The sequence below is a fragment of the Neophocaena asiaeorientalis genome, unplaced genomic scaffold, assembly GCF_003031525.2.
Source record: "Neophocaena asiaeorientalis asiaeorientalis breed wild unplaced genomic scaffold, Neophocaena_asiaeorientalis_V1.1 scaffold136, whole genome shotgun sequence".
In the NCBI taxonomy this organism is placed as follows: Eukaryota; Metazoa; Chordata; class Mammalia; order Artiodactyla; family Phocoenidae; genus Neophocaena; species Neophocaena asiaeorientalis.
In genome coordinates, this window is record NW_020185333.1 from 6,405,944 (window position 1) to 6,422,363 (window position 16,420).

General features: G+C 36.5%; 1 protein-coding gene across 1 annotated transcript in view; it reads left to right on the forward strand.

Annotated features, from left to right (window-relative positions):
- The window catches only part of IFT57 (intraflagellar transport 57), a 63,832-nt gene extending 49,458 nt beyond the window's left edge, over positions 1-14,374 (forward strand). Inside the window, exons 7-11 of the mRNA XM_024735408.1 lie at positions 8,307-8,378; positions 9,167-9,298; positions 10,788-10,850; positions 12,663-12,729; positions 13,967-14,374. Coding sequence (XP_024591176.1) covers positions 8,307-8,378; positions 9,167-9,298; positions 10,788-10,850; positions 12,663-12,729; positions 13,967-14,145 — 513 coding nt within the window. The 3' untranslated portion in view covers positions 14,146-14,374. The remainder of the gene's footprint in view (positions 1-8,306; positions 8,379-9,166; positions 9,299-10,787; positions 10,851-12,662; positions 12,730-13,966) is intronic.
- Positions 14,375-16,420: the final 2,046 nt, after the last annotated feature.

Here is a 16,420-nt window from a genome sequence, read left to right on the forward strand (position 1 = left end):
TATGAATGGATGTTAAATTTTTTCAAGTGATTGTTTTTTTTTTTCCTTCATCTATTGAGATGACCATTTGACTTATCTCCTGTTTTTTTCTCTCTTGTTATGGTGGATTATAATGGTTGATTTTTTTTTTTTACTCTCTCCATTTTATTGCTAAACAATCAATATATTTGTTAACAAGCAGTTGACTTTTATGCAATAACATGTAATGTTTGTATGTCAGGCCATAAATGTTATCATTTACAATATAGCAAGGCAAAACCAAAACACAAATAAATGAATTTTTGTTAGAACAAAATATATTAAATATATTCAATAAAAAAGCAAAGTGTTTCCACAAAAGGAACTTTTACTCCCAAATGAGAAAGAAAATTGAAGCATGAAAAAAGCTGAAGAAGGAGAAGGAGGTAGGCTTAAAGCAGACACAGTTTGTCACTGGCTGTGAAAGTTTATGGTGCTGGTTTTTGTATGAACATATGTCTTCAGTTGTCTTCATGTACTTGGCAGCAATTCCAACAAGTGGAAATGCTAGATTGTATGGTAACTTTATCAACTTTTTGAGGAAATACCAAGTGTTTTCCACAGGGGCTGTACCATTTTACATTCCTACCAGCAAAGAATTTAGGATTCCAATTTCTCCACATCTTTGTTAAAACTTGTTAATTTCCTTTTCCTTTTTAAAAAAAAACACCTTCCTAGTGGATATAAAGTGGTATTTCATTGTGGTTTTAAAACTCTTCCCTGATGACTAACAATGCTGAGTATCTTTTCAAGTACTTGTTAACTATTTGTGTATCTTCCTTGGAAAAAATGTCTGTTTGAGTCTTTTGCTCATTTTTTAAATTGGGTTGTCTTTCGTCTTGCGTTATAAGAATTGTTTATATATAATTGGTACTATCCCATTATCAATTATATGATTTGTAAACATTGCTTCCCCTTCTGTGGGTTACCTTTTCACTTTTTTGATGGTTCCCTTTGAGCCAAAAGTTTTTAATTTCAGTGAAGTTCAACTTATCTGTGTTTTCTTTTGTTGCTTGTGTTTTGATATCATAATTAAGAAGTCCTTGTCTAATCCAAACTCATGAAGACTTACACACATTTTTCCTCCCAAGAGTTTTCTAGTTTCAGCTCTTATATTTAGGTCTTTGATTTATTTTGCGTTAATTTTTACATTTTGTGTGAAGTACAGGTCCAGATTCATTGTTCTGAATATGGATATCCAGTTGCCTCATGACTATTTGTTGGAAAGACTATTCTTTTCCCATTGAATGGTCTTGGCCCCCTCGTTGAAAATCAGTTGACCACAGATACGTGGGTTTATAACAGTATTACTCATAATAGCCAAAAGGCGGAAATAACACCAATGTCCATCAGTTGATGAATGAATAAAGTAAACATTGTATATCCATACAATGCAATATTATACAGACATGAAATAATATTCAGCTTTAAAAATAAAGGAAATCCTGACTTTTGTGACAAGATGGATGAAGCTAGAAGACATTATGCTAAGTGAAATAAACCAGACGCAGAAAGACAAACATTGTATGATCTCTGTTATAAGAGGAATCTGAAATAGTCAAATTCATAGAAGCATGTAGTAGAATGGTGGTTGCCAGGGGCTGGGGATAAGGGGAAATGGAGAGAGATGATCAAAGGATACAAAGTTTCCATTATGCAAGATGAATACATTCTGGAGATCTAATGTAAAGCAGTATGAATATGGCTTACAATACTGTATATAATGGTTGATTTTTGAGTATTAAACTAACCTTGCATTTTGGAATAAATGCAACTTAATCATGTTATATTACCTTTTTGTATATTACTGGATTCTATTTCCTGGTATTTTGTTGAGGATTTTTATATCTGTTTACAAAAATATTAATCTTTAATTTTCTTGTTTTTTAGGTGACTTTGTCAGGTTTTAGTGTAATGCTATGCCGTTCTTATAAAACAAGTTGGCAATTGCTCTCCCTTTTTTTCCTGTTCTCTGGTAGAATTCATACAAGGTTGCTGTTATTTCTTTCTTAAATGTTTGAGAAAATTCACTGATAAAGCCATGTAGGTGTGGCTATTTCTTTGTGAGAAAGTTTTTAATTATATATATATGTTTATCCTAAAATGTTTTAAATATATTTTTTTCATTATACAGTTGATATATAAATACATTCTTATAAAGATTCAAATATTAAGGATAAAACTAAAGTCTCCTTTAACCATTGCCCCATTAAAATTTTTAGTTATGCTTTACTGCATTTCATCAGGGGAATGACATGATATGATATAGTGGTCTTTGCAGGTTTAGGCTCTACCACTGTGTGGGCTTGGGAAGCCTACTTTAAAGTAGCTGCATCTCAATACCCTCATAAAGTTTTTAAGAGAATCGTATGTGATGACATGCGAACAGTGCTGAACATAGTGCCTGACACTTATGAAGCCTTCCTTGAATGTTAACATGGAAGTTGTTGTTATTAGACTTAAAAAGATCTCAAAATGGATGTGAAGTACATAGGATTTCCTCCCCAGGGCGATCTTGAAAATCCCTAGAGAAAGTGAATTCAGAGCTGAAACAAAGGCCTAGTAAGAAAAAAATGGGTTAGGCACCTTTAATGGAGGGAGCCCATAAAAGAAAGCCCTTGTAAATATTTTTATATTCATTAAAATAAAACTGCAAAAGCAGAACAATGAATTAAGATTTCATCACTAATTATTCATAACAGAATTGAGGGAGGAACAGTAAGAATAGAGGAGAAAAGTGGGGTATATGGCAGAAGTTGCATTTTGTGATGGACAGCAATTCAAGGCACGTCAGAGCCTTGGGGCCCTGCACCTGCCCTTGGGAGAGAGGCAGGGCCCCTGCTGCCAGAGTCAGCTGTGCTCTGGCATGGACTTTTCCTGAGCCTAGGAGAAAACCATCTCAGTACGCATGAAGGTGCCTTCCTCAGCTTTTCTGTATCAAGAGTCCTTTGGCACTCTGCCTCTCCACACGTAAAGAAGCTCAAACTTGGGTGAAAAAAAACCTGAGAGTTTGACATTTCACAAGTTGTAAATTAGTGTAACTTATACACAGATAGAAGTTCCATTTGCCATGCTTAGCTCATGTTTCAGTCTGTCTTTCCCCTGCAGTTTCAGAGAGGTACTTTAAGCACTGAGCTGGAGATCCAGGCAAAGAAACAAAATGTCTCTGTGTCCGCAAAGGAAACAGTTCAGGTGCTGTTCTGTTGAAGGAAAACCCAGAGATCTGTATAGTCTTCCAGTCACCTTAACTTCTGCAACAAGATCTCATACGTTGTGATTTTACGGTATACTGTGAATCACCATCTGCAGAGATGTCATCACAATTCTCCAGTTTCTGAAAAAGGGAGATATATAATTTGGTGCTAAAGAATTTGGAGCCAGGAGGGGAGTTAAAGTTCAACAATACCTTTGTCATCTACCTCACAAGTGACAGAGAGAATTACACATGAGAGTTTGTATGAAAGGATTTTTAAAAATAGAAAGTCTAAAGAAATGATATTCTATATCGTTACTAGTCTTCTCATTTCCATAGAGAGGAAATGTGCTAGATTAGGTGAAAAACTCAACTTCAACAGAGATCAGAAATGATGCTTAATAGACACACACGTAGAGCACTTTGGGATAGGTGACTAGTAACCTCCAGTGGCCCATGTGGTCTCACTTGATATATAACAAAAAGAATTCTTGGTTTACCTTAGATACTCTTTGGTAGTTCATTTTATCATAAAGAAAAGCAGCATATAATATGTGGAAAAAGCACTGGTACGGAGTGCTTTCCACTTTCCAGACATAAAACTTTGGAAAGGTCATTTAACCTATCTGATTCTTTTTTGTCCCTATAAATTATGTATATATAGTCAGTTTTTTGGTATCACAAACCACCCCCAAATCACAGTGGTTTACAACAAGAATAGCGTACATTTATTCTCACTCAAGATACACATCTGCCGAAGTGTGGCACAGCTGTAGCTCTATTCCAGCTATGTTCCATGTTTCATATTCTCAGACCTAAAGGATAAACCGCTCTGTGGGGCATGCCTATTATCATGGCTGAAAGAAAGGGCAAGAGAGCTGGTGGATGCCTCTTACAGCTTCTACACAGTCCTGGCATAGGCCATGTCCATCATCATTCTACTGGAAAGAGAAGCACATGGCCAAGGCCGGCATCACTGGAGCAGTGAAGTGCAGTCCTCCCACAACCAGCCAGCAAGTCACATAACCCTCTTACAGGGAAGGATAGTGGTGAAAAGGAAGGGATGAGAATATGTACTTAGTGCTCCAAACCTTTGTGAGTCTCAAGTAAGGAAAGATGCATTGTAACCCAATGGATTCTCTCTTACTTAAGAATAGCTATTATTGATTAACAGTTCCTTTTACTGTTACTTATTTGGAGGATCAAATCCTTACATATCATTAAAACCTATATTCTCCATTCTTACCACAAACGTTTGTAAAGCTTTTAACCATCTCAGTTGCAGTTTTTTAAAAGCTGTGTATTCATGTCTTTAAACTGTTACAAGTACAGTCATTTATATTCTCTGTTTTAACTATATTAAACCCCTTTAGGAAACGTCTTGGGCACCCAGAAAGTTTTTGACATTTTTTTCCCCTGATGATTAAAAGTGACAAAATTCTCTTATAGGAAATTTGGAAAATGTTGTTAGGATGAGGAAGAAATTAAAAACACCAGTATTCAAATCCCTGTGTTAATACACACTTACAGATATACACAAATATTAATTTTTACTAAATTGGACAGCTAATGAATATACTCTTTGGCAGTGTTTTTCCACATTACTGTATGTTGTTAACATGCATTTTTTCTATGAAATATTTTTGGGAAGATTTCAATATACAATATTAATGTATTTAATATGCAATCATATAGAAATATAAAATCCAGTAATAAAGCGATCACTTATGAAACCACTACCCAACTTGAGAACTAGACCATTACAACATCCTGGAAGTTACCTATGTGCTGCTCTGCGGCTGCCCCTTCCCACCTATAGGTAACAACTGTCCCCTGGTTTGTGTACTGTCATTAGCTGCTGCTGCCTCTTCTTCTTCGTGTGTGTGTGTGTGTGTGTGTGTTTTCACATATTTGTGTATCTCCAAATAGTTTTACTTTGAGCTTTATAAAAACGGTATCATACCGCATTATTTTTAGGGATGAAATGAACATTACAAAATTAGTTGAAATTGTCCTCTACTGTTAGATAGTCTTCTGCTGTTTTACACAGAACTTGTACATTGATCTTTGTGTGTATCCCCAATTATTTCCTTGGAAATAATTTCTAGAGGTGAAATTGCTGGGTTAAAGGGTAAGAACACTTTTAAAGCTTATATAAAAATAGCTGTACATCAGGAAGTGTGTCCACTTAGAAGATTTTAGTGAAACAAACATTCAGATTTGCCTGATGGATAATTATAAATCATTACTAGCTTTCCACTTTGAAAGGCAATAAGAATACACAGTGTTCCAGTGGCTTATCAAATTAAAAAGTCCAAAACCAAATTCCTCAATAATTCAGACTCCCTGAAATCTACTCTGTTCTTGTCACACTGTGATATTACTATCCTCTCAGTTCCTCAGACTAGAAACCTTACAAACATCTTCTCTCTACTGGCCCACCTCCACTTCAGCCACCCCTCACTTCCCCTTAGTCAGTAATCAAGTGCTGCTAGTCTGTGTCTGCAATGTCCCTCGAATCCATCCCTTCCCTTCCATTCTTACAAGCGCTGCTCTAATTAACCCCTGCTAATCTGTCAGGTGGACCGTGACACAACCTCCTAACTGGTCTGCTACCTGTCTTCAGTCTCTTGCCTTTCTAATCAGTCCTTCACTCTGTTACTTTCCCAAAACACAGACTTGTCTTTAAAACTGAAACCAAAAGTCGTTGATAGCTCTCCATTATCTACAGGATAAAATCCACACTCCTTAATTAAAGCCCTTGATCTAATTCAACCTACCTCTCCAGCTTTGTTTCCTTGTGATTCACCTTCCACACCCCACCCCAAGAACTTTTTGTGTTATATTCTAGCCAGCCTGGGCTGCCTGTTCCCTATAAACTTTCCTGTTTTTCTTTGTTCTTGTTACTCCCTCAGCCTAAAATACCCTTACTCTCCCCCTCCTTTCCAGTGTGTTGAAATGCTACTCATGCTTCAAGGTGCCACTGAAATGCCAGCTCCTCCGTGGAGCTTACCATCAACGTAAGTTATCATAGTTATACTTCTTAGATGAGTCAGGCATGTTTTCTTCTCTCAAAGTACTTTGAATATCAAAACATGAAAAAAATACATATTTTACATTTGCTGGGTAGAAAATAATGCTGCGTAGAAAAAGCAGAACACAAGCTATTTTAAACACATCAATTACAATAAATTTTAAAACTATATATATAATGTATGTATAGATATATATATGTGTATGTTTATACATTTATATATGTATATATACACACATATACATATATATCTATTGACAGAGACAGAGACCAATAGGAATACTTGAGTTTGGTGTTTATTAAGCTTCTAAAATGCTTTCTGGAATCAGGCAGGATGAGTACTTCTTTAAAAAATCAATATAATGATACTTGTTAGGTTTATTATCTTGCATAAAGATGCTTGCTTGGACTTAAGCAGGTTTCCATTTTGAAGCTTAACCATATTAGGTCTCGTTGCAGGAGGCCAGCCAGTTGCTTCTCCTTCCTGTTCCAGTGTTGAGCTGAGCTGGAGGGGCCTGTTTTCTGGCCGCATCTGTCTAGCCATAGTCACAGGTGGTGAACAGTCCCCTCAACTGCAAAATGAAGGCATTGCTCTAGATGACTGTTAGACGGATGAGTAGGTGATCTTCAAGGTCCTTTCCACGCTCTGTATTCTGAGATACTTTCCGCTCATGAGACAGAAAAATGCTCAAGGACAAAGGAAAGTGCTGTTTGTTCTCTGCTCTAGCACTTTCACTGGTGTCAAGCAGCCAATTCCTCCTTTTATTAACTCTGAACTGCCAAAAGGTACTGCATGGGAATTAGTGCATTTGGCTTCTGATCCAGGTGTACCACCACCTCCGTGGCCTTGGGTGTGCCCCTTTCTGTCACTGGGCCTATGTTTGCCTATCTCTGCAATGACGAAGGTCAGGCTAGATATTCTTTGAGGTTCTCTGCAGCTGTAATGTAATTGTATAATTGGTATGTGTGAAGTACCCAAGGATGTTTTTACCCTATGGTCACTGGCCCACGTTGCAAAGTTAAGAAGTCAGTAGAATGGGATTATTCACAAAATTGTTTTTCCTTCACAAAATAGTGTAGAGAGCAAAGTGGAGCATCAGGGCATGCAAGCAGATGTGTGTGATTGAGGGATATCCTGGCTCCATCACTTACTCCAACTCACCTTAATATTTTTTCTCTTCTGATGAGTATTTCTCAAGTCTTAAAATTGTTGCCTTTAGTAATGTAAACCAAAACATTTTGAGGATCTTTTGTAGGAAATTAAAATGTTAGATTAGAGAGTTCAAATATGCACACAGGGCTTCCCTGGTGGCGCAGTGGTTGAGAGTCTGCCTGCCGTTGCAGGGGACACGGGTTTGTGCCCCAGTCCGGGAGGATCCCGCATGCCACGGAGCGGCTGGGCCCGTGAGCCATGGCCACTGAGCCTGCGCGTCCGGAGCCTGTGCTCCTCAATGGGAGAGGCCACAACAGTGAGAGGCCCGCGTACCGCAAAAAAAAAAAAAATATATATATATATATATATGCACACAAATTCAGATCGGTCTAGCAGTAGTACAATACATCTCAAATATATGAACTCTAACTATCATTACAGACTTCCTTTCTTAAGAAAGAGATTCCAAAGTCCAAAGAAGCGTCCCACTTTAATTTCAAGGGACAAGCTAATATTTGATATATGTTACTTGATTCCAGAGTTGCTTCTGGCAAACATAATTGTTACTGTTTAAACAGGTATTTCTTTTCTAGCAATTAGAATTTTTTTCATTTTGATGGGTAGTCATAACTATTAACTACCAGCAGTGCAGGGATAATTTACATTCAAATTGTGAGACATCACTCTGTGAACACATAAAATAATTTAGATTTATTTAGAACCTTTTATCCTAAAGTGCTCTACACACATTTCTTTACAATCTGATTGCAAGCTATATATAGGACTCTCCTACCTGAAATAGGGCAGCAACCAAAGTAATTAAAATAAAGGGTACAACTTCAAAAAAGTAGTGGCAAGTAGGAAATGTAATATGTCTTACTTGTTCCTGTATGCTCTTATGCCTATAGGATTGGAGAATCCATGTTGACCAAATGCACCAGCACAAAAGTGGAATTGAATCTGCTCTAAAGGAGACCAAGGTATGTGAATTACTTCAGATGAGTACATGAGTACATTTACTCATCTGTGTAATACCTATTAAGAGAGAACATGAAAGGAAAAAAGACCCAATCCTTGCCCTTGAGGAGTTTCCTGATTGAATGTACCATATTATGTTTCAACAGCCCTAACACTTAAACCAACTAAAGAAAGGTAACTGTATAAAAGCAATATGATATATACCTAGTATATTATTACATACCCTAGATATATAGGTAGGCATATTAGAATCATTTCATCATTCTTTCCCCACTGAATCTCAGGGGATAACAGCAGCAGGCCAGCAATGCCTAGAACCTACAGCTTCCCAGACCTGCTGCCCTGCCAGAAATAGGGACTTTTGGAGAATACCACAAAGAAGCAAAGCTGGAGTAAGAAGTTATGGGTCCCGGACTAGAGCTATAAGTTTAATGATCTACTTCCAACTGGAATATTCCAGTCATCTTTGAATTGTGCTATAAGAAAATTGTGTTATTCCCTTACCTACTTTGATTGTGGACTTTATATAAAGCACATTCCACTCACATATATTTTAGATTTGCGTAAGGACAAATAAATTGACTAACACTACCAGGTGCTTTTTTATTTTAACATTCTGCAAAGTGTGACTAAAATAATTTTCATTACAGACTTTTTTGTTGCTGAAAATTTCAAACTACTTTTTCATTGGTGGTTGAGAATTTGTGAGATGAATTGAGGGAGATTTAACCCATTTAAAACTACTTTTGAAGAATATATTTGTGAATTCTCTGTCTACTAAAATTTCTAGGGACTTTTGGACAAACTTCACAGTGAAATTAGCAGGACTCTAGAGAAGATTGGCAGCCGAGAAAAGTACATCAACAATCAGCTTGAGCACTTGGTTCAGGAATATCGTGCAGCTCAAGCCCAGCTGAGTGAGGTAACTGAGGAATGATATCCAGGGTTCATTTCAATTAATGATCCTAATCCCTAAACTTGACACAGCACTTTTTTTTTTTTTTTAAAGTTTTTGGCCTCACCCCACTGCATGTGGGATCTAATTTCCCAGACCAGGGATTGAACCCGTGCCTCCTGCACTGGAAGGCAGAATCTTAATCACTGGACTGCCAGGGAAGTCCTGACACAGGACCTTTCATTTGAGAATCATGAAATACTTTTCACAAACAGCAGCACATTGATTCTCTGCCCACTTTAGGAAGCAAATACAACTTGTCATCTCCATTTTACATGTGATAGAAATTATCTCCTAGAAGTCTTTAAATGTATTTCTTCATTTGATTTAAGTAAAAGAAGTCATATTGCTGAGAAACGTGGCTTAGAACAGGAGCAGAGTGTCAGGACACCTGGTTTTGTTTCTAAGTCTGCTGTTAATTTACTGTCTGAGTAGGAGGAAGTGGAGTAGTATACATTTACATGTGTCAGGGAGAAAAGACATCCTTGCCATTGTGGCTTACAACCACATAATAAGGAATATGAAAGAAGACACGTTCGAAGGCAAGCAGTTTAATTAAATGAGCAAATTTTTTAATCTTTTCAAAGTTTTAGAAATTCTACCAAAATAAAATAAAACCTTCAGCCTTTGAAAGCAGCAGTGCTTTGTTCCAACAGTAGGGATCTAAAGGCTTTCCTTTGGGATTTATGCCCCCTCTTTCCTGATGTTGAGGAAGACTACTAATGTCTTCCTCAATAACTGCGAATGTCAGTTGAACGCATATTTTTTTCTTTCAGCAGACAAGGTTAGAAGGAGAAAAAAATAGAACTAAACTTGAGATACTTCCATACTTTCAGAAGTTCTCAAAGACCAAGCAGAAAGTAACCTTCACTGTTTTATTATTTATTTAATTAGTTATTCACACATATACACGTCTATTTGCAAATGTTTTTACTTTTAAAATGCTATAAAAAGTCTCTGATTAAAGCCACCCTGTATCTCTCAAACACTGATATTAAATAATTGATTAAGTTCGTTCCCAAGGACATATTCCATATTGTCATACTGTTTGTTAATCCTTATTAATTACTGACTCTGATGCTGTATTATGATTGATTTTTTAGAACATGTTTTCTCTGCACAGCACGCAGATTAGATCGACCAAGAGCCGTTGTCTAAACTGTTTAGGAGTGGCTGAGGACAGTTTTTATTGTGAACCATGCCCCTGTGAGTTACACAATTATTATATGAAGGTTAATGTAGTTCATCGTTGTATAGTGCTTTTGTTAAATACATGGTGCCTATGAGGGACATAAAATAGCTACCGTTAAAATGTCACTTTTCGCAATAGTATTCACAAACAAGGAGGGGCGTTGTCATAAAATGATATGCAAAAATTACAAACACAACGAGGTCATATTTAAGTCATGGGCTTCTGTTTTGAACTTGCCATTAAACAAAATGTTTTCTCCCTCAGGCAAGGGAGCGTTACCAGCAGGGAAACGGTGGAGTAACTGAAAGGACCAGACTCCTGTCTGAGGTACATACTGTGTGCTCCTGCCAGATTCTCACCTGTCAGCGGGGTACCGTGGTTCAGAGCCATGGATGGTTTAATCTGCTACTGCCGTGGGTTGTTTACTCTAGTAATTGCCTCCTGTGGCTCTTAAATCCTTTCCTTCAAGAGAAAATCCCTAAATTGTCTTATCAGTGAATCAATTACCTATTTATATACTACTTGTTTCCACAAAAATGCCTGAAGTTGTTTTACTAAATGTAACATAACACATGCTCATAATATTAGCACATTTATAATCTTCCTTAATCTTTTTTAAAACATAATAATTGTAATTAATACATAGAAGAGTAGGTAAAGCATTGACTTAAATGTCTTATAATAAATTTTAATGTTAGTCTTTAAGATATAAGATTTGTTTTTAGTGATCGTTCTTGGTAACTTGTGTGTGATCCTGCGTATTTTTCTGTCCACAAATTGGGAATGGCTTGTAACCCTTTCCCTTCTAAAAACTTATGGAATATTTACATATAGTGTATTTATTTTCATCATCTTGCAGGAGATGTAAGACCTAACATATAACATACTACATGAATTATATTAGTAATACATATATATTATATATTAGGTCTTACCCATGTATATTTATATATGTATATTAATAATATATACTCCCATTTTTCACTGAAGAGCTGAGAGGAAAAAAAACCTTACAACAAGGTCAGCAGCCAATATGGGAGTAAAGTCCAAGATTATCTTTGGATACAATCAAGTATAATTGTCACAAACTTTTCTGTATAATAGAATTAAGCTTCTTTTATGGAGATTATTTGAAGAGTAAATAGTTATTTTAAAATACTAAAAATATAACTTTAGAAATATTTAGACTGTAACCCCGTGGTGCTTCTAGGCAGATAAAACATTATACAGAAGTAAAGTGCTCACTTATGTTAGGTAAATTAACACTTGAAGGGAGTCCAGGGAACCATTTAGTTCTTTTGGAGTATGTAGTTATCCCCAGTTGTAACATTTCAGGTGCCTGAAAAAAGTTAACTTGCTTTTACTTGGATGAGCACTTTATTCCCAAGGAAGTTTTTACTCACCAGCATGATAAAAATAAAGCCTACTAAGTTACGATTATGGTTTCATTCTAGATCATATCAAAATTTTTCAATTTTTAAAAGATATTTTCTACCTACATTTATGCTAGCTTGGAATTTATAGAGGCTATAGGAGTATAATTTTGAGCATGATATAGAGTACAGACTAGAGCCAATATAATAGCCCAGTGTGCCTCTTGGAGTTCATGGTTTGGATAAAGTAAAGCAGTTAGAATATTTTTATATATAGCCATATGGTATAAATGTTATTTTTAGTGTCCTATAGAGGAAAAGGTGGCATATTCTCTTATAAAACTGTAATATTAAAGATACGTAGTAAACTTCTAGAAATTTAAAATCTTTTTAGGATGTTTGCGCTGTTTTAGTTAATAACTGATCATTAGAGACTGGCATGGTAGATGCTATGAGATAACTGCAAAGCTTGAGTGCTTGATGCCTAAAAAAACAACTTGATCGTTTTTATTCTATCATGTTACAACCTGAGACGGTCAATAAAAGAATAATTTGGTGAAGTTTAACAATAGGAGCACTCTCAGAAGATAAAAAGCTTTTCATGTCTGCATACTTCATTATTCAAATTATGCCCAGAATACTGCTAATATCTTTGTATCCCTTTATGTATGTATTATATCTGAATTAATGTTTTAATACATCATACAAAAATCTTGAAAGTTTATTAAAACACAGTGCTCATGAAAACTTTTGTTTTCAATGAAAGGTTACAGAAGAGCTAGAAAAGGTAAAACAAGAAATGGAAGAAAAAGGCAGCAGTATGACTGATGGTGGTAAGTACACACTCATTTTAAGAAGCAAATGAGCAAAAGAAGAATATATCTTTAAGAAATCTATTTTTAAAGAGGTATTAATAAACAGGAAGACTGCTTTTTAAAATGAATTTGTTTGAAGGGGAGGTACATGGTGCAAAAATGAGATCTGATAATCAGTATACTGTTTTCCTTATAAACGAACTGAGAAGAGTCATAATTTTTTTTACTATCATTTAGGATTTTTAAAAAAATTCAAACTGTATTAATTCAGAAATAGAGTAGGAGACAGTTAAATATGCACTTTGTTATGCCAGTTAAAAAAAATAATATTTTGTTCTGTTTTCATCAAATGAGCTGCATTATTCCATTTCATGTACAAAAAAAGCACTAAGTGTACGCCCAAACGGCACAAAGGTGGTGATGTGATGACCTTTTTTTTCCCCTCTTCCCTGGTAGACCTGACTGGGCAAGGGTCAAATAGAGAAGAATTAATAATCCTGCAGTAATCATCCTCTGTTGTGAGCTAGTTACTTTGACATGGCCCAGTGGTGATTGCCTAAGGCCCTTCGTTGCTCTAGAAAGATTTTCTAGAGTTCTAACAGAATATACTGAGTGATCTTTCAGAAGGTGATGTATAGGGGGTTTGCAGTATGTTTGAATGAGCCATTAGCTATCTCTTAAAGGTAGTTCTTCCTTCTCTTTTTCTTCCATTGTATCCCCTTTTCCTTTAGATAAATATACTAGCCCCTTAAAAAATATTGAAGACATTCTTGGGCTTCCCTGGTAGCGCAGTGGTTGAGAGTCCGCCTGCCGATGCAGGGGATATGGGTTCGTGCCCCGGTCCGGGAAGATCCCACATGCCACGGAGCGGCTAGGTCTGTGAGCCATGGACGCTGAGCCTGTGCGTCCGGAGCCTGTCGCTCCGTAACGGGAGAGGCCATAACAGTGAGAGGCCCGCGTACCGCAAAAAAAAAAAAAAAAATATTGAAGACATTCTTAAAAACACCTTTAGCAACTCTTCCTCTAGAAAAGAAAGGAAGTTCAGCCTCAGTACCTCAAATGCTGCATCATTTCCCAGGCTAGAAATCTCAGGTGTTTAAAATGCCACAGCAAAACTGTGAATGTCAGTAAATTGTTGGCTGTGTTTTTAACCCCACTTTTGGCTTAACACAAAGTGAGGAAAATGTCATACCATTCTGTAATACACTGATACTCCAAATGAACATTTTTATTCCATGTTATTTTCATTCTGCAGCTCCTTTGGTGAAGATTAAACAGAGCTTAACGAAGCTGAAGCAAGAAACTATTCAGATGGACATTAGAATCGGTGTTGTGGAACACACATTACTCCAGTCAAAATTGAAGGAGAAGTCCAACATGACCAGGGACATGCATGCCACAGTCATTCCAGAATCTGCAATAGGCTCTTATTAAAACATATCATTTTTCAGGCTTCTGATTAGTTTTTTTATATCAAATCATATTTCATGTTGCATAGACTTCAAAACACAGTTATTCCTTTAAAAGCATGTTGAACGGGTATTTTTTACATATATACACACATATTGTATGTGTGTATACATACAATGATGATTATGGATGGTCAAAGCCTTTGAATTGAATATAATATTTAATAAAGTAATGAAAAATTCTCACTTTCAAAGAAGCTTTCACTAATCATTACATATGTTAAAGCCCCCACCTGGTGGCTCACTGTCCTTATGGTTCCGTGCACTTGAGGAAGAGATACATGATGCAAAATGTGTAGGACCCGTGCTTTCTGCAGGTGCTGCCGCTGCTATCAGCACATGGACCTTTGACATAAGCCTGGCCCCTTCCACTGGATCCACACACAAGTACTTCTGCACCCAGAGGCAGCCAGTGATGGCTGGGGATTCTTTCCAAGAACCCAAACTACCCTTGCCTCAGCTTTATGGTTACCTAAAATTACATTTTTTTAAAAAGAAAGCATCAGAAAACTCTTCAGTATCTTTATTAACATTTGAAGTTTATTATTTATCACGAGCATTTCATGACTAAACTGATTTTATATCTTCTGTGATCTAAGGCCACTTAATAAAATATAAACATTTCAGTCGTGTTTGGCTTTGCTCCTATAGTGATGGAAATGTATATACATTTCTCAGTTCTACTTTTTTCTGTGGTATCAGCTATACTAAGGAATCATGTTGTAGCAGAAGGAGAGACAGCAAGTCATGTCAAGATCAACCTCCTGATGCTGGTGACCTTTACTTACATGTATTACTGAGCAGCTTTCTAGTCTGGGATTTCTAAATTGGTGAAATAAGCAATATTACAGTGACCAACTTGGAACTGGGGGAAACTGGTGAGATGCACTCAAACCACAAGATAGTCCACATTTATTTTTTGAAAAGAAGGGGGAAAATAAATTTACCTAGTGATAAATTTTGATAAGAATACATATATATACAACAAAAATAATAAAATCCCTTTCTCATTTTTATCTTAATATTTTATCCCCACCCCAATTTCTTTTTTTAGCCATTACTTTCTAGATATATACCCTCACACACACAAATCTTTTTCTTTCCTTCATACTCTCTCTAGTTCAAGACTGAGTTTAGATAAAAGAAAATCAGTATGTGTAAACTATTACACAAGAGGGTGGCAATCGATACAATGGCAAAGTCAGTTTATTTAATTTGGGATAACGGGCAGTTGGAAAAAGTCCAAAATTTTTCCCTTCCTGTATGGTCAGAGGAAGGGGCAGAATAGTAAGTGTGAAACCTAACCTTTGGACCCACAAACTAACAGTGATTCCCCTGGAACTTATTTGCATAGGTATTGTCAGGGCTGAGTAGTTTTGTGATGAATTCAATCGATGCAGAGAACCCTTCTAGATAAATCAGAGCTCTCCACAAAATGTACTTTTGCTTGGAAGCAAAGTGCACTCTTCGTTTCATGCAAATTCAGTAATCTAAGAACTCTTCCAATAACTACTGTAAGCAACCTATTTTTACTTCCTTTGAAATAACCCAGTTTACTCGGGTTGGGTTGGGGGGGCCCTCCTCTCTGTTTCCATAGAGCACTGTGAATAACTCTGATACAGAACTTATTGTACTATACTGTAATTATTTTTTCCTCAACTGTCTCCAGTAGATTGAGCTGCTTGAGGACAAGGAGAAAGTCTCTTTCATTTCCACATTCCTAGCCAAGTCCTAGCACATAGGGTATGACCTAGTAAGTGAATGGGTAGATGACTGGAATTATGCGGTTCCAGAATATCTTGTAGCTGCTATTCTACAGCAGGTGAATTTAATGTCTTCAAGTCTATGAGATCTGACACAGTTTCAAGGTAGTAATTATAAATGATGGGTCCAGGACTGGAATTGGCAGCATCAGTATGAACTCATAGGTTTTTCATACATATAGATGAATAGAAAATATAAATATTTATAGATACAGATATGCATATACACATATACATGTATTTACTAGTTCTGTCCTTTAAGAGGGTCTAGAAGCAGTGACAGCCCAATAACAATGAGAATACCTAACACATCCTGGTTTCTAAATTTTCTACTTAAAGAAAAAAACCCAACAAACACACCCAGACTTCTTAGGAAAACAACTGATTCCTGGGCTGGGGCAGGGAAAGCACAAGATAAGCCTGGAATACCTTGCTCTGCCAGTTAGTAAGGACGTGCTCAGAGAATGATGGGGATAT